Below are 23,221 nucleotides of genomic sequence, written 5' to 3' on the forward strand. Positions count from 1 at the left end.
TAGGCTACTTGTTTTATAGTTTTGTAAAACGGTTTTAATACATAAAGTTGTCTGAGGTCTTATGCACCACCTTTTTTTTTTTTAAATTAATACCATCTGTATAAGGACACAAGGCTGCGTATGAGTCAGAAAACCTTGCCCAGTGTTGTCTACACCGACTTTACTTCATTTCCTTTGCCCCACCACCCAGTGCTGCTTTGTTTTAGGCGCACCCCTATTAAAAAAAAACACCCAAAACTGGAAACGCCTCTGATAAAAAACAGAAGGTTTCGCAGGCACAACATTAACTGGAGGGCCCACTATAGAAAGGTGTAGCCTTTGTTGGGTTGGGATGTCCCAGGGATTTCCGCTCTCCTTTCTCGTCACCTGCCGTTTTCAAGGTGGAGCCAACACCTGATGCTGTTTCGTGTTCACTGTTTACATGTGACAAGTTTACTGAAAGCGTGAATGAACCTCTGCTCTGTGCTGCTGTTGACTGTATGTGTGTCTCTGGCGCCTCCAGCAGCAGCGGTGGCGTTGCGCCACTTGAGAGAGAGAGAAACTGCACTGGGTCTTTGTGGATCCAGGTTCCATGAATGAATGGACGAGAACCGGTGTCTGAACAGAGAAGGCGGCCGGAGGAGACTGCGGACAATCCAACTTCACCCGAGCGTTGTGTAAAGTTTCGTTAAGAAGAAAATCCATCCACTGAGCTGCAGCTTTAAAGACCAGGGGACGGTTTTTCCTCGTAATCCCACTCCTGCACCGATCGAGCTTCACCAACAGACGTTGCTCGGTGAACGCTGGGAGGATTTTTTTTTTTTCCTTTCACGCGTGCACACAGCAACAGGTCATTTAGAGCACAGTCCAACCTGCAGCTGTGCTTCACTAGTCGTTAGACCAGCGTTAACTTTAGTTCGTGTGCACCGAGGGATGCTTTTTGCCACTCTTTTCCGCGCATTCGCCGTGATATGAACAGCATTGTGCTCGCCGCCGAGCAGATCCTCCAGTGTGAGCGCACTGCGTTTTAGAGGAGGTCGACCGTGGGAATGAGAGGAAAATGAAAATGTGCTAATTAAACATTTTTCTGGCTGATCAGCGCTGAGCCTTCCACACCGACAGACGGACCTGCGAGGAGCTGGAGTTGGTGCGGGAGAGGATTTCGAGAAGGATTGTATGTTTAGATGGTGCCAAACAAGTGGACCATGAATTCAGTTCTGCACAAATCGCCACCAAGGAGCTGGCTTGGTCTCAGATTACGCCTGAGTAAGTAAAAATTCATGAAGTCAGCTACTGACTGATCACCATCTTAATATTCGAGCGGCTGCTCAGTCTGCAGCTGGATAATGTTGGATAAGTCACCACCTCAGAGTGATCAGCATGCTTATTTGTGTGATTCACTGTGAGTTTGTCTTTAAGAAGTCACAAAGGAAGGGGAAGAGAGGAGCTCTCATGGCTTTGATCGTCAGGCAGCAGTTCTTTGTGTCATGTTTTCCTCCAGTCATCAAAGTCAATGGCTGGATTTGGCAAGTGACCTGAGCAATTATCCCAGCTGGAGGCAGGAATATTTCAGTCAGACAGGACAGTACACTCTGATCTGAAGTTATGCACCTGATAAAGGATCTTGGGACAACTCAGTATACACTCAGATGATGGATATTACCTCTTGTAAATCTCCAGACAGTACAATTTACAGCAGTTCTTTTTTTCATGCACTCCTCCACTCTTTCCTGCTCATAATTTAGACGTGCAACGACCTTTCTAGCAGTATGAGTTTATCTAACTGTTTCTCACACTCAGGTAAATTGCAAATTAGTTTCTCGTTGAGCTTTTATTGATGGAAACCTAATAAAATGAATACTTGACGCTTCTAGTTTTGAAGACTTATCAGATTGATGTCCTTGGAGTTTAGCTCTCTCTCGCTCTCCCTCTCCTTTATAGACTTTACATGTTCATGTACACTGTTTGCAGTTCATGGGTTCATGCAGTAAGTGAAGTATGCATGGAGTTAAAGTTTAGCAGCCTTAATTGGTTGAGTCTGGAACCCTTCAGTGTTCCAGGCCACCGGAGTCTTAAGTCTGTCTTAAACACACTGGTCTAATCTGGGGCCAGATGTCTAGTCTGGTCTCTGTTGTCCACAAAAAAACAAAAACTGAAGAAATATCTCTGCTGTGTGCACTTATTCACTGCTGGGATGTCAAATCAATCCCAAAAGATGTCAACCGTGGGAAGGACATATTGGTTTAATGCTTCGTAGTATTACAGCATCATGTGCTGTTCATGCAAAGCTTGACCGTAAATGTAGAAGTGTGGTCTTCGCATGTCTTTATTTTCAGTCGATTGAGCCTAATTTGTTTGGTTCATGTCAGACTACTATCGGTACAGCCATATCGGTGATGTTCACTGATGTCAGAGGTCAGAGGCTGAAATTTACCTCTTCCACTCATAAAAGCAATATCTGACGACCTCGCCTGTACCCTTAATGACGAGGTTTGACATCTGAGTATATATATATATATGAAATGTCGTACGATGGCCATAAGAACAGTTTCCATGTATTTCCAAGGGTAGCTGCATGGGCAGAGACCACCCTCGCTAACTTCTGGTGCAAACTTCTGGTGCAAACTTCTGGTGCAAACTTCTGGTGCAAACTTCTGGTGCAAACTTCTGGTGCAAGCTTCAAAGGTTACTCCAAGTAGGCTTCCAAGGGGTAAAGACCTGTGTCCACAAACGGCAAAGGCTGTTCAAGTTGGTTAGACTTTAGTCTGTGGTAGCCACTTGGATGGATAACACATTGTGATAGTGTTGTATTATGAGTTACTCTCTGATTCCGACCCCTATTAATCATCAAGTCTATTTAATATTTGAAATTAGTGGAAAAATGCCTGTAAATGTTTTCTTGTTAGAGCCACACATCCTCGAGACAGGGGTGTGTCCAATTTCTACTTCAGTTTCTTTAAATTTAATCACTTCATTAAGGTTACAGAATAATTCACCAGCTGCTTTGTCCACTTAAGTGGTTTCAGTGATTTACAGACTTCAGAGCTGAGGTTTGCACGTTAATGCTGAACAGCAGTGGAAACAGTATTTTTAGTAGCCGTGTTTAATCATATCTCACGATCAATTAGAAATTACAGATGATGAAATTATCTTCTTCTGAGTACTTTAAGGACTTGGCGGCCCTGTGGCTTTCCAAGATGAGGCCATTCTTTTGCAGCCATTGACAGAACACTAGACACTTTGGGGCTTTTTATCATGCCGCATGATCTTCATCTACAGATGGATTCTGTAATTTCCTTTCTGAAATGAGCCCTCAAGAAGTCGCTGCCCATGCAGGCTCATGAGAAGATGTATGACAGTTTTTTTTCTTCACCTTTAAAACGGCAAGAAAATATATCTTACCAATAGCCTCCTTTAACAGCTGTAATGGTGCTTTTGATCATATCAAATGAGCTCTGCTGGCAGATGACGTTTGCCCAGGAAGTGCTCAGACGTGAATCTAAATCAGAACATCTTTAGCATAATAAATGGGTCTAGAATAGCAGCTAAATGGACCCGATGTTGAGCTGCAGAGCTCTCAGGGAACATCTGGAGCCTGACCAGACCTTTGAAAGTTGCGTGCATGTGCCACGGTGTGTGTTAGTGTGTGCGCGAGTGCGTATTAGTGTTTGTCTGGCTCGTGGCTTGTTACAGTTTAAACTTCCTTTTCTAAACTGTCTTTCTGTTGTTCCAGTGTGATTTCCTTTCTCCTTTTCCCTCTCTGCATTCATGTCTTCTCCTGATGCCATTTTGAGTCACGGTTCGCTCTGCTTATTTTCTTTCTTTCCTTCAGTTGCAGAAACATAATCATTCAAATTTCTTGTGTGTTGCTCCAGCTCACCCTAGTATTTTTTTTTTCTTTTAACGTATAAAAGTTTTTGGGCTTTTTTTGCTAAAATGCAATGACTGCAAGTTGACCTCTTTTGGTACTACAGTAAATATTGGTAAACACAGTTAGCTTTTGTCTCTAGTTGAATGTGATCTGCATTGCAGACTGTACTGAAAAACAATAGCTCACTTATGCAATCTTTCCCTTCCCTGTGTCTGACAGAAAATGTATTTCCTTCCTTGCATCTAATTATTTCTGCACTCCACTTCTTGCTTGTTGATTTACCCACAGCAGGGGAGTTCATGAAGGTCCTGTGACCCAAAACTTTTCTCATTTCATGTACAACCATCAGATTTTCCACATATTTGACCGTTGTGGTTCTACTGCCCTATTTCTTTTGCAGGGGGATTCCCCTTTGAAGTCTTTGCTCTTGTTCTTCCTCTGGTAATAGACAGTGTGTCATTTCCACATTATCTTCTCCACTAGCTTTTAGTCCTCAGTGCATTTACTGTTCTTTTTTGTGTTTTAATGCTTTGTTTTTTTCTAAAAACTTGCGAAATGCAACACTGTCATAACAAAAGCAGTCATTGTGTCACTTTGTGGAACCAGAATTTTTCTTAAATGCTTAGCATTTCTAATTCTTGCTGTGAGCGCTTGATGAGCTGATGAGAACAAAGCCTTTGCCTTTAAGTCGTGATCTATTGTAAATGTAAAAAACATTGATTTCAGGTGCTTTGAGAGGCATAAGGGAAACTCACAGTATGCACACTGAGCAGGTGTTGTGGCCTTGCACACTTTACTGCAGTGTCAGTGTTTTTGTTTATAGCCACAGATCAAGTCATTGTCATAAACCTGCTGTCAGCTAAGGGCTTATTTTTCCCCACTGTTCTCTCAAAGATCTTTTCACATTGGAGCACTTTTAAATGATCAATGACGAACAGAAGCTGATACGCTTCCCTTCTTACGCTCAGTCAGAAGCAGGTTTGTTAGGCTCACAATTCGGTTGGTGCGCTGATCGTTGCCTTCAGGGGTAGTCTGTCCATGCAGTTTTGCATCGTCACACAGAGCACAAGCTGTTGGCCTCCGCTTTGCATTTTCATTCAGTTTACATATGAAATCTACCCCGTTGGTCAGCGTTAGATTGAAGTCTTGTTTTGTAAATTCACGCTCCGCATCACTTTGCCAACTTCAAACAAATAAAGGCAGCTAATGTGATCAAAAGCCCTTCCACGCTGTCAGGGCCTCATCATGTTGTAAATAGACCAACAGTGCGCTCGCTCACTTCAAACTGTGCAGCAGATAATTAGAGGGCCTATGTAAAGGTCACACATGTGCACGCATACACGTACACACACACACACCTTCTTTAACCAGAAACATAACTGCAAATGTTTATCTCTAAATGTGTCCTTCCACACGTGTAACCTCCACCCTGCTTAAATGACTGTTTATGTGCATTGCAGCCTTCCCCATGACAATAACTGTACTTTTCAAGAATAAGTGTTTTTGATTCCCGTTGACTCTGTTATTGGCTTCTCAACCGTAGACCCCCTCTGCAATTTCAACCAGATTGTTTCAATTATGGGATTATTCATATCAACAAGCTGAAGAGTGGTTGTTTGTCCCTCTGAGCTGCTGGTTTAAGGATGGACTGTTAAATTACACCATGTCTCATCATGACTCACTCGCTGGGGATGGCCCCTCTACCTCAGCTTCTGAGGTTTTATATCAGCGCTTTTGATATCTTCAGAAGACATGTGGTAAAATCGACTCGTGTTTCAAATTCAGGTACTCGTTCACTTCTCTCATTCAGGTGTATGAAGACTTGATGATAGCGCTCAAGCAAGGTCAAAATAATTTGTGTTTGGGTTTGTTTTCATTTCGAGCGTGTTTTTAAGCTTTACCTTGATTTGTGATAGAAGGGAAAGGTAGTGAGCAGTGTTGGGGAGTAACGGAGTACATGTACCGCCGTTTCCTGTTTAAAATACAAAATATGAGTAACTGTATTCCGTTACAGTTACCGTTTTAAAAAGGTGGTATTCAAAATACAGTTACTTTTTGAAATGAATGGATTACACGGCAACATTTTCCTGTCTCACAAGGCTATGCCCTCTCTATTTTTGGTTTCCATGCTGGTGGAAAATGTAGTCTCATGGGCAGTGTAGTCCGTGCTGCAGGGAGAATGGACCGCCATACCCGTTATGTGTCTGTGAGCGAGGGAGGGAGAAAAAGGAGAGTGGAAAAGTACGAGCTTTCACAGAGCAGAAACGGGAGATGGAAGCATGTAAATATAATAACAACCACTGCAGCCAAAAAGAGTGCCTGACGAGCCCAGCTGTAAATAAGTTGCAAGATTTATTCATTATAAGGGGGAAAAGACCCGGGAAAACTTAGTTAACGATAAGAATTAGGGCTGGGCTATATCATACCGTTCACGGTAATACCGGTGTAATTTTGGGCAACGATAAGAAAATGAAATATCGCGATAGACTATGGGTAAAACGCACATGCGCAGTGCCTTTGTTTACATACGCACATGGCGGCGACGCAGAATGAGAAGAGCAAAAGTGGTTCATTGAATGAAACGGATGAACCAGAACTGGTTTGTAAAAATGCTGCAACTTCAGTGGTGTGGAACTGGTTTAGCTTTTGTCCGTCAGATACACAACAAAGCACTATTTTTGGTAGAGCATGCTAGGGGGCCGTCGTTATTACCGTGTTGTTTGGAAAATACGGCACACTTAAAATCAATCCTTTGATTTTTCTGAAAATCGACAGTGCTCCTTATAATCCCGTGCGCCTTATGTATGAATTCTGGTTGTGTTTACTGACCTCGAAATGATTTTATGTCGTACACAGCGCTCGAAAATCTGTCAAATGTTTTAGTACGACTTTGCTAAGCTACGAACCCGGACTGCTTGATGGATTGTCGGAGCATTACGCCTATATTAGGCAGGAGCTCCGCGGAGTGATACGTACTGTGCTTCAACATAATATTACCGTATTGTGTGTGTGTGTATAGCCTCTTTTTAAGCTTTGTGGATATTATACATGGTTATGCTGAGGATATGTCGGCCAGTTTCCACTGGAAATGCCTTTTGGTTAAACTGTCAGCAAGGAATTTGCATTTGTACTGTAAAATTTTTATATAACTTTAATGCAGATAAAAAACAGCTGCTTGTTTAAGTGAAAATACATTGATGGGGTTTTATGCACTAATAAAGTTGTGGAGTTGTAAAGTATTTTGTCTAGTGTCAATTATATCGTTATCGCAAATTTTCAAATGTATATCGTGATAAATATTCTTGGTCATATCGCCCTGCTCTAATAAGAATGATTAAAGAAATTGCGATTTAAAAACCCTGAAAACCATAAACGCCCAAGCCTCAACTCTCGCGGCCCAGTACCAAACGACCCAGGGGGCCCGGGGGTTGGGGACCGCTGATATAAGGTATACGGTGAGATGGAGGCAGATGAGCCTCTGTGGTGAATTACTTTAAAGTAAATTTAGATAAAGCTTTAATTTCATTGGCCACTGGAATATTAAATCTACATGTATTGAATCAACAGTCAGATTGTATTATAAACAAGTTGGCTGGTTTGTTTGGTTTTTTTTTTAATTGTTGTTTTTCAACCCTCTCTCTTATCAGGTCTCAGGTGTCGCCCTGTCTTGGTGCCTTATAAAGTCCTCCATGCCCTACAATGAAATACTTTATGAACTATTTAAAGATTGCTGTAAAATCTTGACACTTTTACAGTTTCTAGGGGAAGAATGACTCTGCAAGGCTGAGCTCAACCACAGAATACAGTGTCAATAAATTTTGTCTACACAATAATGTTCCTCCTTCAAGGTGAACTGTAATAACTTTGGTGGGCCTCCTGACTTTTTATCAAGCAGTAGTGTGACTCAGCACTTTATTTTGTCCAATACTTTTAACCAAGCATCCACAAAGAATAATAACATCTCTGTCCATGTTGATTTTGTTACTGATTCTTTATCAGATTTCTGTGTATAGGCTGCGCTAAGACAGGTTTACATCTCTGAGTCAAAGAGTTAGGCTTGGAAAAAAGGCACGCCTGTTTCTCAGGTCTGCTACCAGTTTGACATCATTGCTCTACAATGCACGACTGCCAAAAAGACCAGGCCAGAAAAACATGGCAGATAATAGGAACTGATTAAGCATATGACTCTGACAGACTGAACAATCAGCCCAGTGTGGTTGATATCTGTTTCTATTCCTGTCAGTTCTAATTAGCACTGAATTATAAGTAAGTTAACTGGTGTTTTCTCTTTTTAAATCGTAGCCTAAAATTAAGGTGACCTCTTCATATATCTTGACTCGTTAAACAAATACTACAGAATCAAAGAGATTTGTTGAGAATGGCCTGAAATGCAGAAGAGTGTAATAATACTCACAACCCGATATTTGCAGGCTGTGTTACACTCGACAAATGCGTTTTTTATTTCTCACCTGAATTATACTCTTAAACACCTTAGTGTTGTTGGCATATTAGCATAGCGACATGTGCATTTAGCTCATAGCACAGTCTAACAGAGCTGCAGGCCCTGCAGAGGCTGCTGTCTTTCAGCAGCGACTGAAGAACTAAAAGCAGAGTAGCCAGACAAATGGTGCCCAACTGGCAAACTGACAGCAGTAATGATGGATAAAGAAACGTAATTTATTTTCATTTAGTTGAAGACAAAAGGAAATGAAAACAGACAATATGTTTTGGTGATCTTCTCCATAGTCCAATAGTTCTGTGATCCCTCTGCGAGACTGCCAATAACCATGGTGTTTTGTTTTGTTTTTAACTTTTACATATATTTCCACCTGTGCCTCCGCTTGCTTGTTCAACCTGTACAAATGTGTAAAACGGCTCATCTGTCTCGCCTCCACCCTTCACCGAACCTTCCCCACACACAGCTGAGTCTTTCACCAACAAAACACACATGATGAAATAAAAAGCGGAGGAGAGTAGCGTGCGTGTGTGCAAAGCCATAGTTGACTCTAATTTATAGTCAAAACAACAGTCAAAAATACCCTTCACTTTTCTCTCATTTTGAGATGATGACGATGGATTGATGTTGATTTCAAAGAGTGGAGACATGTGCGGATGAAATTTTGTGTGCGTGTCTGTCCGTGTTATGAGTGCCGGCACGACATTACAGAAAGCACATTGAATTATTAACCCTGGGATAGATTGGTGACCTGTCCGGACTGGGCCCACCTTTTGCCCGGTGACAGCTGGGTTAGGCTCCTGTCCAACCATGACTTGGATGGGTGAGTCCAAAAATATTGATTTAATGCGAAGTCTCTGAGATCATCATCCTTTGGCACAACCTATGTGTGACTGGTTATATATGAAAAACAAAAAAACTTCGTTCAAATCATATAAAGCACAGAAGCACAAAAGTAATAAAATATAAAAAATGGAGTCAAAGCAGGTGGTGTGCATCGTGCAAAGCACAGTAGCCAGATAAATTGTATCCAAAGAGTAGAGAAATGTGTCTCAGGCTCTGGATAGAATGGAAATGTGCCTCTTGCAAAAGACAGGTGAGTGATACATACCCTGAAACGTATCTCGGCAGGTTTGATGTGCACATTAATATGTGCTGCTTTTCCTTAAAAATTTATTAATCCATATGTAAAAACAGAAATGGATAGTCTTGCTGGAAGTTGCTTTTTGGTGAGGCAGAAACTAAATCATTTGTATTTTCTTCTTTTTTTGAGCATTCACACAGAGATGTCTTTAACTGCTCTTAGTTTGCTGGTGAGAGGTTAACCTCAGCCTGTTTGATGGGCCACCTTGCTAAATATAACCCCCAACCTCCTCCACATGGGCATGCACAAGCCTTCAACTGCACTCCCTCTGTCAACACTCAGACTTACACACTTTCCCCCCCCCTTACTGCTCACAGTCCAAAAGTCTCATTTACAGTCTTGTCATACTGCAGCCACTCGCTCACTCGTTCCTCAACACACCATTAATACTTTAGTGAGTGTGATCCTGTTGAGCAGCCAGTTCATTCAGGCTTGACACACTAGGACGTTTTGCTTGCTATTTTTGTCTTATCCTACTACGATTAGTTGGAGGTAGCTAAATTAACATTAATATTTGTAGTAATATCACCTCTAATTAGTGTGTTAACTTAAAGGTTTGCAAGCAGTGCTGTACTGGATTAAATGACTACTGAGGCATTTAGAAAATATTCTTACTGCTAGGGACTTCCTGCATGGTGTATATAAACCAAATGCACTCAATAGACATTTTATTAGGTATACCTTGCAAGTACCAGATTGGACCCCATTTAGAACTGCCTTAATTTTTCATGGTACAAGGTGCTGGAAACATTCCTCAGAGATTTTGGTACATGTTGACATGATGGCATCACACGGTTGATGCAGATTTGTCAGCTGCACATCCATGATGCAAATCTCTCATTGTACCACATCCACAAGGTGCTCTGTTGCATTGAGATATTGTGACTGCAAAGACCATTTGAGAACTCATTGTCATGTTCGAGGAACCAGTCTGAGATTATCTTTATAAAAGGACAGCAGCCATCAGAAGATTTGTGTATAAAGGCCATGAAGGTGGTCATAAAGGGATGGACAGCAAAAGTCTGATAGGCTGTTGCATTTAAATGTTGGTGCTAAGATGTGCTAAGAAAACCATTACACTATGATCAGCTTGAACTGTTGATGCAAAAACAGGTTTTACCCATGCTTTTATGGCCTTTACACCAAGTTCTGACCCTATCATCCAAATGTTGCAGCAGAAATTGAGACTCGTCACATTAGAGAATGTTTTTCCATTCTTCTGTTGTCCAATTTGGGTGAGCCCATGTGAACTGAAGCTTCTTTTTGTTTTTAGCTGACAGTGGCAGCGGTGTGGTCTTCTGCTGCTATGGCCAATCTGCGTCAGAGATGTTGTTTTGCATACCTTGGTGGTAACAAATTGTTATTTGGATTGTGGCTGCTTTCCTATTAGCCTGAAAAACTCTGAACATTCTCCTTTGACACAACCAGCTAGAGATCAGCAGTTGGTGAAATACTGAGATCAGGGAGTCTAGCACCACATTTACTTAAATCGCCTTTCTTCCTTATTCTGATGTTCTGTTCGATCTTCAGCGGATCATCTTGAGTGACTCCCTGCCTAAATGCAATGAGTTGCTGCCGTGTGATTGGCTGAATATCTGATCAGCCAATCACACGCCTGTTGAACAGGTGTACCTAACAAAGTAGCGAGTGAGTGTAGAAGCTGTTAGCATAGCTTTGCATAAAGACTGTAAACAGGAAGAAATTAACCTTTTACTGCCTGATATGTTTTAGAAACCCAGTTTGTTTTTTACATACATATGAAAATATAGATACTTCTGTCACCACAATAGTGTAAAAGGAATCTTTGTTCCCTTGTTGCATGTGTATATTTCTTTTTAGGAATTTTATTGTGAAGGCTCACTTTGCACTGCAATAGAAGGGTTTCCAGCAAAGCACAGAGACAAACCTCAATCTGTCAAGTAGTGTTAATTAGTGAGCTATGGAAATGCTCTTTTTCCCTTTACTTTTGGACAGAAGCAGACCTTTGTCGTTTATTATGCTGACCATCTCCTGGCTGTAGCTACTTATCAGGCAGATATGATGCAAAGTTCTTATCAAACTCTGAGCATAACAAGTGTCAGTCAGGGTCAAACTGTTCCTTACAATATCCTGGATGATAAGATCAACATATTTCTTTGCAATAATAGGGCTGTCATCATACTGCTCCTTCTGCTGTTATCTTTACAGTACCAGAGACTGGTTGAGGACTGCCATTCATCATTGCATTGCTGAGAGACGCACACTTCGAAACTTTGCACTGGCATCAAGATTTCTGCCCTAAAAAGTTTACATTTATCAGATGGAACAATTGATATCCAGATCAGCTGTTCGAAATCCTTCATTTTCAGCCATGTTTTGTGTGGTGTTTATTTTAAGATGGGTGAGAATCACTCAAGCAGATGGGAATGCAGATTTGTAACACCTAGTCCACGGATGTTATACATGAATGTTCTGCTTAAAAAGCCAGGGGCAGAGCCGCTGAGCTTATAAAAACAGTTGCATAATGTCTTCTGTTTTTCTGAGATTCTTTGTTAAGTCTAAAGAAATAATCCTGATTATTTTATAGCGATTACATCAGGTTTATTTTTAGCTTGAACTTGTGACTTGACTTTTTTGGGGGGAGTAGGAGTGTGGAGATCAGAAATGAGTGTTTAAGAGGAAGGGATGCTGGTGGTTTTTAGTACTCGAGGCTACTTCTTGAAAATGCAAACTGCTGGAATACCTATTTGTGAATGGAAACCTTTGTCAAACCTTGGCAAATTATACATAAATCAGGCTGTGTAATCTTGGTAGAAAATACAGATTCCCTTGCATTTTGGTCACTATTGGACTCGTCTCCAATCGTAGCCTCTGAAGGAGGTGGCCAGGATATCTGGATCCCAGATAATGGTTGAAGACTGGTTCCTGTTCCCTGTGCCAGTCATTGTTTATGAATGTAGCTAAATTAAAACGTGCTAATAAAAAAAGCTTCAGATGACCCTTTGGTTTTAAGATTGTGCGTGTGCACCTGCATGCAACAAAAGCCTGCTCAAAAACATGTGCAGTCAAACTGATTAGACTCTTCCACAAAACCCAAAGTTACCTGTACCAAAAGTCTTTTCATAGGGATTAAACTTTGTGCATGTTCAGGTCCAGTCAATCTGCCAGCAAACACCTGCCCAGCCTCTGAAAATGTGTTTTCACTGTACAGAAACCATTTCTAGATTCTAAATTACACACAAATATTCTGTGTATGAGATCAGACCAAAAAGCATTTTAATGTCAGTATTGGTGCCATACCTGAGCAGGTATTTTCTGTTCTTGATAGGACTAAAGAAGTGTCTTTTTATTAAAAGCTGAGCTGATGGATGATGATGAAAGCGAGGCTAATATCTCATCTGCTTTCCGCTTTGTTTCTGTAGTAGGTGGAAATTGGCCCTTGTATTTGCTTCCCAGTTCTCATGCTGCACGACTGCACTCTTCATTAAAAGGGAAGCTGCGTGCTCAAAGCTGCTTCAGATTATTACCATATGTCTGCAAAGCCCAGCGCTGAGCAGAAAACCAGCTCCCATCCTACCCTCTAATTTCTTATCCCAAAATTGGACATGTGGGTCGCTATGTGTGACAACGTCCCTCCCTTCCCCCGGCCGGCGCAGCACATTCTCACAGTATTTCTTCTCCCATTTTAGATGCATAATAGCAGTGCATCAACCTTTAAGCAACCCTGGAAAATATTATGTCTTGATTTGATATCTAACTGCATGTTGGTTTAACCCTTCAGCTGTTTTTCCAAGATATTAGAGGATCGGAGTGCGTTGTTTCACTCGAGCGTTTTGCAACTGGACTCCTTTTGCTCATTTCCGAGAGGCTGATGTGTGCGTTCTACCTCCTCAGAAATATCTGAGCTCATGCTCCACAGAGCTGGTGCATTCATAAAAACGAATAAATCTTTCAGGAGACATAAAGGGCGCGGGCACTAATCAATGCAGAAAAATGTCAGCCTTTTACAGTTTGAGCAAAACATAAAGAAAGTCCGCTCTGGATGTAGGAGGAGGCCTAAAAGAGATCTTTGTGTCACCCAGTCCAAAAGCCATTGGCCCACATTGCCCGTCCCAGCATGCAACTCACCTCTGCATGAATAAAACACTTGTCTGATGGAGTGGGCAGAAAGCCCCCCTATCTCCAGGAGATCCTACACAGGGCTTTAACATGAGCAGCTTGCCTCACACGCCAACTTTGCACAGTTTGAGAAACTTTGTCATGGATAAAGTCAAACCTCAGGGAAGGCGACGGCAAAGGAAACTTGCTCCTAGAGATGAGATGAGATGAGCAACACCCTTTTTAGCAGTTGGTTGTCTGTAATTTAGTTGGGAAAAGCTTGGATAAATGGATTAGAAGAGGACAGCATTTGGTGCTTGACAGCTCCTGGTGGGCGGCTTTAAGTGGATGATTAGCAGAGAATCTAAAAACCTACAGGATCAACAGGACGATGCAGTGAACAGAAGGTTCAGAGACATTTATTGGTCTTTGCTTTGTGGGGTCAGATGCAGTATTAAATGTTGCTTATTTTTAAATGATAAAAAGTTTGTTGCAGTTACAGAATTGATACTGTTGTCCTCTGGAAATATAATTGTACTCGAAGGAAGTGCATTTGCTCACTTGGACTCGCTGTGAAGTAGGATCAGACTTAGACAGGAGGTTCAAAGCAAGTTTTAGCAAGCGCAAGCTGGATGAGGTAATCGTGCAGGTGGAGATTACAGATGAACATATTGGCAGTTGGCAAAGTTGAAAGCAGAGTTGGCTGGCAGGCTTTGTCTTTAAAAATGGTCAAAGAAAAGGGAGTAATAATTGTCTGCAGAGCTTCAGATAATTGTTCAGTGGGGGAAGGGGCCATGGGCTGCTCAGACTTTTCAATTTCACAAGCAAAGTATGGGCAAAAGGCTAAATTATATTCATTCCTGTAAAATATTTGCTTGTCGAAGAAGTCACAATGTTCCTCTACTGGAAGAAGCGTGGTGCGTACGAGTTGGAGGCTTTGCCATCTCCTTTCAGCGAAGGGTTAATGGAGCGCTACTCCTGGTCTTCATCCCTGGACGTCATCCATGATCTGTGTGGTAAGCTAAGGAACCAGGTCACCTGACTTAACTTTTGGATTAGTGTTTGTGTGTCTGGTTTTCTGCACAACAACACAAGGATGAGCATTGCATTGGTTTGTGTTTGTTTTACTTTGGATTATTTTAAAATATTGAGATGCCAAATATGCCACAGAAATGAATTAACCAGGCCCATTTCACTAATCACCACAGGGCAAATGTCTTTGTACACTTCAAAATGTACTAGATTACAGATTATTACAAATTGTTTGTCCCTGATCTGCTTTCTTTAAGACTGCAAAGCTCAAAGCTGCTTTTTGGAACCAGCCTTAATAGTGACGGTGTGAATGCTGGCTCGCTTTGATATAGAACGTGTTTGCTGTGTGCACGTCTGAGAGCCAAACGCTAAAATCTTCACACGCGCTCAAGTTTCTGATGTGTCCAGTATGTGTCTGCTGAGAAAAAACCCACCAGACTGGTGACATTTAGGCTCAAATACACCGTCTTTCATGCTAATTAGTTAATTAAAAATAAAAGGAAAATCCTTTGCTTATAAGATGAACATTATTCATTATGAAGGAAAAAAGAAATGGACCATGCGCAGTTCAGAGCGTGTCCACTAAGTCGCATCCGTATTTCACTGATATGATCAAGTGATCCTTTAACATTCATAAGAAATAACTCTGCAATGTTTTATGTAACTTTTCTGCAAGAAAAAAAAAGATCACTTTCATTTTGAGTGAAGTATTTTATCCCCATTATGGAAAGGCTTTTTTTTTTTTCCATTGCTCTGTTCTTCCGTGGAAAGCACTCAGTGACCTGGCATGAAGACAGCCTCACATGAGGTAGACAAGAGGGAAAGAGCGGATGAGACCAGCTTCACAGATGAAATATTTACCATGGAAGAAGTGCGTAACAGCACTGAAATCCTCCCCTGTCTCCACTCGGTGCCTTTTTTTTTTTTTTTGAAGTGGCACAGGGGCACTTGCTTTCCGCTGTGTCCCCTCTCCCGCCCCTCCAGATTTACGCCATTAGTGAAAGGGAAGTGATAACACACGGCTGTGGAGGAATGTTCTTCATCCTGTCCTCTTTGCCAGCCAGCCTTTTGGAAATCGCACTGCTTTTTAGTCAGTCTGCCTGCTGAGGCAGACCTGTTTGGCAGACGAAAGAGAGAAGAGAGGAGCCAAGAAGGGTACAGTCAGGCTGTGATCCTTACTTTCTTTTTTTTCTCCATTTCTGTAATTAAGTCCTGAGCTTCTACTGAAAACATTCTCAACTGTATGTTAGCTGTCAGCTTTAGGATATTGTTACATTCACCAAAATGGAAGAAAAAAAACAAACTTGAATCCAGAATTCAATCATTTCCATGGATTATCTTATCTATCCAGTGTTCTGGGAATCCATCCTACCTGGCAAACCGTCCTAACTTTGTGAATATGAGCTAGAAGCATACTTTAACAGCTAAAATTAAGTGGCAAATCATCCTAGCATTGTTAATAAGACCTACAAGCATACTTAACGGGTAAAATGAAGTGGCAAACCGTCCTGGCTTTGAGTATGAGCTACAGCCATACTCTGATGGGCAAAGTTAAGTGACAGACCATCATACCTACTTAAATTTGTGCTAGAATGACTCTGTGACAGCAGAAATGTGCATAAACTACTTACGGTAGGACGTTTTGCCAAAGTAGGATGGTTTGTCAGAACACCGGATCTGTTTTTTTGACATATTTGCAGCGGTTGAAATATGACCAAGAATCTAATTGTGCTGGCAACTCTGTGAAGCTGTACCACGGCACAGCGGTGCTTGACTTTTACACTAATGTCACCGTATTAAGAGGTTCTCTGTTACAGTGCTAACACGCTGATGTTTTGCATGCTAACATTTGCTCAGTTCAGCTGAAGTTGATGACAATGTCAGACGTAAACGGGATCACCTGATTATTACAGTCTGTCCTGAGAGATGTGTAAATATGTACAAAATTGCCACAAAGTTAAATTTCAGGAGAACAACCAACTTTTTTAACTCTATAGGTGCTGTGTAAAAGAATCAGTAATAAAAAAAACTACAATAATAAATAAATAGTTGGATGTATAGCTTCTTTAATAAAGCAAAATAAGCTGTGTTTGGTACTGCTGAAGATAAATCATCTGTTGCAATACAATACAACTTTATTGGCATAGCACATTTAAAACCAGAGGTACACCAAAGTGCTTCACATTATCCAGTAAAAGCAGCAGCAAAATACAAATGCAAATGAGCTAGCAGGTGGAAAGCATTGATTAACAAGCATACAAATTAAGCAGATATCAAAATAAAACTTCAAAGGTAAAATCAATACAAAACATTGTTCAACAAAACAGAAGAAAAGGGGGTTGCATGAGCGTACACTTACAAGAAGCGTGCTCTAGATAGCCGGGAAGGCTGAACCGAATAGATAAGTATTCAAGGATTCAAAAAGTCTGCATCGAATCAGACACACGACTAGCTCGTGGGAGATTGTACCCAGAGGTTAGGTGCAACTGAAGCAAAAGGATGGTCCCCTCTGGTCTTCAGCCTTGGCCTGATGATCTCAGTGCTCTACTAGGAATATACAGGCTGAGAAGATCAGTAAGATAGCTAGGCGCAATTTTATTTATGATGTTGCTGTTTAGCCTCTCTGTGTGCAACTCTTTGGTCTGTTTGCGCCATCAAAAGGACTTAAATTCAAAACTTTCATGAACTTTTTCCCCACACCAAATATCTCCGTCGATGGATGATTGTGCTACACTTTAGCCTCAAAGCTTTAAAACCTTATTTCTGGCAAAGTCACAAAGCCTTTAAAACGTTTGATTGCAGTTGTTTTGTTACAGTAACTATTGAATTTAAAGTTTCCCTTCACTTGGAAATGAGCTTCAAAATTACTGACCAGTGGCGTTACCAAGATGGTTTCTGACTGGCTTCTGGAAAGACTTTGACTTTAGTGTTGAGGGGGAATCTAGAGCTAGTCATGAACCCAGTTACACAATCACAGTATATATTATGTAACACATCTGATCATGTGGTAATTTATCAGCTACAATTGTGGGCAAAAATTGGATAATGAAAGCTATTTTGGCCTTTTTGTAACATAAGCAGTGTTCTGAACAAATTAGGAGTAGTTTTTGTTATTTTAATTGCAGACTTTTTAAAAATTTTCTTAAGTGAGTCATAATTGAGGCTTCTAAAATCATTGGTTTATCCCAACATGTGCTTCTCGTACACTGTGCTAAGTGCACACTGGCATTCCTCAGGTCATACTCAGACACGAGTTCCAGTAACAGCAGAACATGCCTGTGTTTTGCTGAAAGTTAAGCACCAATAAAGTCCATAAAAGAAAAGCCTGACACAAAGAGGTCACAATAATAATATCTTGCACTTGTACCAATTACTGTACTTTCTGACACAAATGCCCCCAAAAATTTGAGCTATGCAGTAATCCCCTCATGATGCCTCTTAAAAATTGTGACAGGGTTGTGAGTTTTCTACTTTAACGCAAAAGTCACCTAGACCTTTGGATACGCATGGAGAGGCTGGAGAACGGTGCTTTTGTTCATTGCTATTAAATAACTGTGAAATGACTCAGCACAGTTAATCAGATATTTGTATTTTTCCACATCTTGTAAATTGAAAACTGTTGATTGCTTCCTCCACTCTTCTGTGGAACAGTTTACACTTGCTGTCCTGCGGTTTTCAGTTTTATGCATGGCGACCTCGGGTTTGTGCAGATGTGGTGGAGGAGGGAGAACGACGGAGGGAAAGGGTGGGAGAGTGTGCGATGCACATGTGTGGGTTTTTACCGCCACTGGGGTAAAACAACATTAAGAAGAAAGCCTGTGTTCTGCCCCCAGTGCCACTGAAGCCTCAGCATTGGAAACAGCTGCAACCTGCTCGTGATTTAAGGGATGCTTACCAGACCCAAACCCAATCCACCTGTAGAGGAACAGGAAAATAGTTGGGCTTTAGTAATAATGGAGGGGGTCGTTATTTACGGACCACAAGCCCCTGGGAGTGAGAATGAGTGTTTGAAATAAAAGGTAGTGTGGACATTAAGCAATTATTTCTAAAAAAGAATTTTTGTATTCTCCTTTTTTTTTTTTTTTTCTTTTAAGTGATTTCCTGTCTGGTAGCCTTTAAAAATAGCTTAATCTTCTGTCTGGGAGCTGAATGAGAGGATTGGACCAATCCCAGTCTCCCTACTTATGGACTCTCAGACCTTGAGGTGTGTTCCTGCAATGTGGATTCTCACTCGGTTGTATCCTATTGTCATACTGTCGAAACCATTATGTGTCTTTCTGTGAGTCTACATATTTGCAGACTTCTCGAACAGTCTCATCGCTAGGAAACTTGTGATGCTCTAATATTATATCTATAAATGACGTCATCTGGTTACTTTGCTGCTGCTCTGCCTTTGCAGAGTTTTAATGTTTAAATAGGATTTTCCGATCTGTTCTCACTCCCAGAGGTAAAATACCGATGCCGCCAGAAGGTGCTGGTGTCCACGAGCTTACCAGTTTTGTTTTTTGTGACTGTGCACCTGTCCACTAAGAATGTTCAGAATCAGAATCAGAAAGGGTTTTATTGCCAAATGTTGAGCAGGTTTACAACATTAGGAAATTCATTACAGTGCAGCAACAACTATGCACGCACCCCAGACAGCAGACTTTAGAAGTAGAAGCATAAGAAGTATAACAGGAATGACTCCTCAGCTATAGTGTCTCCAGCTGTCTGTGTCTGCAGCAGAAGTATAATCAAGGCCTCAGGAGGCAGGAGGGGTGGAAATGGACTCAAACACCACTGTCGACCAGGAGTCTGTGGTGCATGGGAGCTTTACGGTTTCCTGCTGTTTACCTTTGCTTACTTACTTAGGTTTGAAGTTAAAATTGTAAATTGGGTTTAGTTATGTCCCTTCATTAATGCTGTTGCATTGAAAAAATACTTTTGATGGTACTCGGTGCATTTAAAAAGCAACACTTAGAAGTCCTGAGCAAGAAACCATGAGGGTTGGAAGATCTGTTTCACTATGGCTTTGATCAATAGTGAAACAGATCTCCTAACACGTAAGCTGAGGACACTCTGCGGTCTCCTCTGAGGTGACATTGACAGAACAGCCATGTATGATCTAGGATGAGAACAGGCTGGATTTACATAATATTCATCTTAGCAGTAGTTTGCTAAAATGCATAGCCACTTGGCAGTCATAGGCAGAATGCTATTAATAGACCCAAAATATAAAGTCCTAAAAAGGCAACTGTTAAACACTGTTTGTACTGATTGTATGTCCCATGTGGAGCCCTCATTAATGCACTACAGCTGTGACTTAAGTCTATGAGGGTTTAGTGATTAGGCCCAAGGTGGGAGATTGAGAGACTGATACCAACGTTTCTGTTTTCTCCAACCTGATAAATCAGACTTGCAACTGGTCCTGACTGAGAAACAGCCCAGCACATAACTCCCTGCAAAACTTCTGTTTGTTGTCTTAATCCTTTTTTTAAGGACTGCAGGGAGGTTTTGCTTTACTTGGACAGAGCCAGATTAGCTGGCCCCCTGATTCCAAACTTTATGGTAATGAAAGCTAACTGCCTCCTGGTTCCAGCTCCGTAAGTTTTATTTGGCCATACAGATGAGGGTGATATTGCTCTTATCATTTAGTGCTGCATCAATAAACTATGTGGTCAAGCAGTCACCAAAATAGCTAATATGCACTATAGCACTTTTTAAACCCGTCCTTTCCTTAATTTTTTTCATATCTACACTTAATTTGGGAGATGGATGGAATTTATGCTAATAGCATTAACTATTAGCGACTCATCTCCACAGCTCTGGCTTCAATCGCCCAACTTTTCTGTCTGCTGCGCCACGGGTGCTGATATGTCCGTCTCTATGCCAACTTTCCCTGCCCGTATGGCATCCACCTGTCTGCCATCTGTGTTTGTCTCCCAGGAGTGCTTTCATATCTATCTCCTGGCAGAGAGGGGTGTGTTGCGTTACACGAGGGGGTGTGGGAGTAGAGGAGGCCGTTAAAGTCTCTCAAAAACAACATGTGAAGACGAAGAGAGGAGCCAAAGTCTGTGCAAACGCAAACATAAGCTCACCCTTTCTCCATGTACCATGATGCGACCGCACCAAACGGAAGGCAGCACGAAGCATTCTTGAGATTCCTTGTGAAATTGTGCCGAAGGCTTACGGTTAAACGCGCGCCCAGCTCTGTCTCTGCCCACCTCATGGTGAAGAAGAGACTAGTGAACAGAGTGAGGCGTGATCGAGTGGTGGCTGAACTTGCTGAGAGTTTCATCTCAGACCAAATCTTTATCCTGCAACTGAGGTGTGCTGGGGTCACTGACCATTTGTAAAAAAAACCCTCCTCCCTGAGCAGCCTTGGTCCTCTCATAGGTTGTTTGGGACAGTAGCCTGTGGCTTTGGATTTCTCTGTTTAATCTAATACACTTGGAAGTTGATGTGCATTTTTGTTTGCAAATAAAAGACAAAGCACAAGTGCCAAAGCAATGAATGGATTAAATGGCGTGTTTATAATCTGCTAATATTAGCAGTCAGCCTAAGCAGCTTACAGTCTGTAGTAGGGTTTGAGTTTACGCTAAAGCCAAAGAGTGCATGTGGACATTACAGCAATAGCTTTTTATTTCAAATTTGTTATTATTGCATTTGTTTTATTTCATTGCATTTCACTTTGTCTTGCCAGTTCTTTGAATTGCACTATTCATTAAAGTGCAACATATTTAATATTTAACTGACTGATTGGGGCAGCTAAAGGTTATAATGAATATAGTTAGTGTTTACAACTGGCAGATCCACTGTGTAGTATCTCCCTGCAGTGTATTAGCCACTTCTCCATGTCATAAGAGTTTAATGTTAGACTATCCTGCAGGTCTTTAGTACCCATCTGTACCCATACCTTTAACTATTCTAACAATTCCAAAATTCAGCTCTTAATTCTCATCATAACTGCGTATTTTCTCATGCACTGTGGAGAAAAAAAAGTATCAAGAAGGTAAGCTAAGCAGCCAGACATGGTTTAGTTTGAATGATCTTATGCATTTCCATCTATACTCGCATCACCAGAAGCTAACGAGCTCTGCAGTGCAAAACAAGAACAGCACTGCTGCGAGATCAATTTCTGTGTGTGAGTCAGAGGTATACCAGATGGCAGAGTGACAGCCTGTGGCAGTGCAGTTGTGTAGGCTCCCATTGTGCTAATGGTAATATGGTAATGTGTTTTGCAAAAAATAAATAGATAAATAAATTAGTAAATATTTTTTTTGATATACTGGGTCAACCTGGAGATTCATACACAGTAAACACGTAGTGTGCTCTTTTTTTAAACCTAACCAGCGAGCCAGTGAAAAGGCTACAACCAATGATTATACTTACCTTCAGTTAATCTTGTCTCCTTTATAAATAAAAGTGTGGAAATTATAAATTCTCGGACTTTATTCATTTTGCTATTATTGGTCTGAACAGCAGTCCAGAATTATGAGGTGTTCAGTATATGATGTCACAGAAAGACTGACATTTGCCTGGGCTTGTAGCAAGCGTCTACATTTGGTGGAGAAGTGAAGAGACTGTTGAAGTGTTGGAACATCATATTCATAGATGCATCATTCTCATCGCAGAATAAGGACAGGCAGACTAGTGTGCATGATTAAATCTGGCCTCGGCTGCTTTGGGCTTATTTATGGGGCTGGTTTGGATACCTAATGTTTCTTTGCCTCGGGCATTGTCTCTCTGCGGTGAGCAGGCCGGCGGAGAGCTGTGTGGATGGGATGCACCCCTGTCTCTTTAGTGTGCAAGCTCATTGTCTGCTGTCACGTGTGTGCGTGTATGGTGTGTGCTCGTGTTTGCTTTTGGCTTAATCAGCAGTGCTGAGTTCAGAAATTCCAGTTCATCAGAGAGAGAAAGAGGGAGAGTCAGCAAGATATGAGCAAGTAGGAGAGAAGACGGAGGTTTGGCACATAATGGTGTGATTATACGATAAAAGGAAGGATGGTCATGAGGAAGAGGGCTAAGGAGAGGAGAGCTTAGCACTGAAATGCTATGTTGTGGGTCGAAATCAAGGCGAGAGAAAGCCATCCATAAAGCTGCATTCATGTGTTGTGTTCCTTTTGTTGTGGCAGTGTTACTGTTGGCCAGTTGCATTGTGTCAAATCAAGAAACGTACCTTTCATCGCAGCTTTGCTAACATTTCTGCACATTTCTTTATTACTGTTCTGTGCTGTGATTATCTAGAAGGCAGTAATAAATTACACCGTTGCCAGTAAGATGATTTCTAGATGGTTTTGTATGTTGAATTCAAATCTGAAAGTAGATTTGAACCCAACATTTCAAATTTGGATAAAATCTGTGTCAACAGGATTTATGCAATGATTAGACTCCAGTTCTAGTTATCCTGGTTTCTTTTCCTTCTTAACTTTTCTCAGGTCCTGTGTCGGCTCTTTGTGGAATTCTTTCCTTTGTTTCTTTTGACATGATTTACAGTTAAGAGTTCATCTGCTATAGTTTTTCTTAGGCCTGCTACTTCGTCTTTTCTCCCCCACTTGTCTAATTTCCTTTATTTCTAAGGACATGCTGCATGACATGGTAAGATATGGCAGGTTTTTTGGCTAATAGCTTTTTGGAAATAACCTTGTTGGTGCAAAAATGCTATTTTATATCTGACAAACTG

At 41.3% G+C, this 23,221-nt stretch overlaps 1 protein-coding gene across 1 annotated transcript in view; it reads left to right on the forward strand.

Annotated features, from left to right (window-relative positions):
* Positions 1-516: 516 nt before the first annotated feature.
* Positions 517-23,221, forward strand: part of plekhg5b (pleckstrin homology domain containing, family G (with RhoGef domain) member 5b) — a 79,422-nt gene continuing 56,717 nt past the window's right edge. Inside the window, exon 1 of the mRNA XM_085392653.1 lies at positions 517-1,245. Within this exon, the coding sequence (XP_085248779.1) occupies positions 1,164-1,245 (82 nt within the window). The 5' untranslated portion in view covers positions 517-1,163. The remainder of the gene's footprint in view (positions 1,246-23,221) is intronic.

This window comes from Rhamphochromis longiceps, linkage group LG20 (assembly GCF_057381845.1).
Source record: "Rhamphochromis longiceps isolate RC_006_pf linkage group LG20, R_longiceps_female_GT1.1, whole genome shotgun sequence".
NCBI lineage: Eukaryota > Metazoa > Chordata > Actinopteri > Cichliformes > Cichlidae > Rhamphochromis > Rhamphochromis longiceps.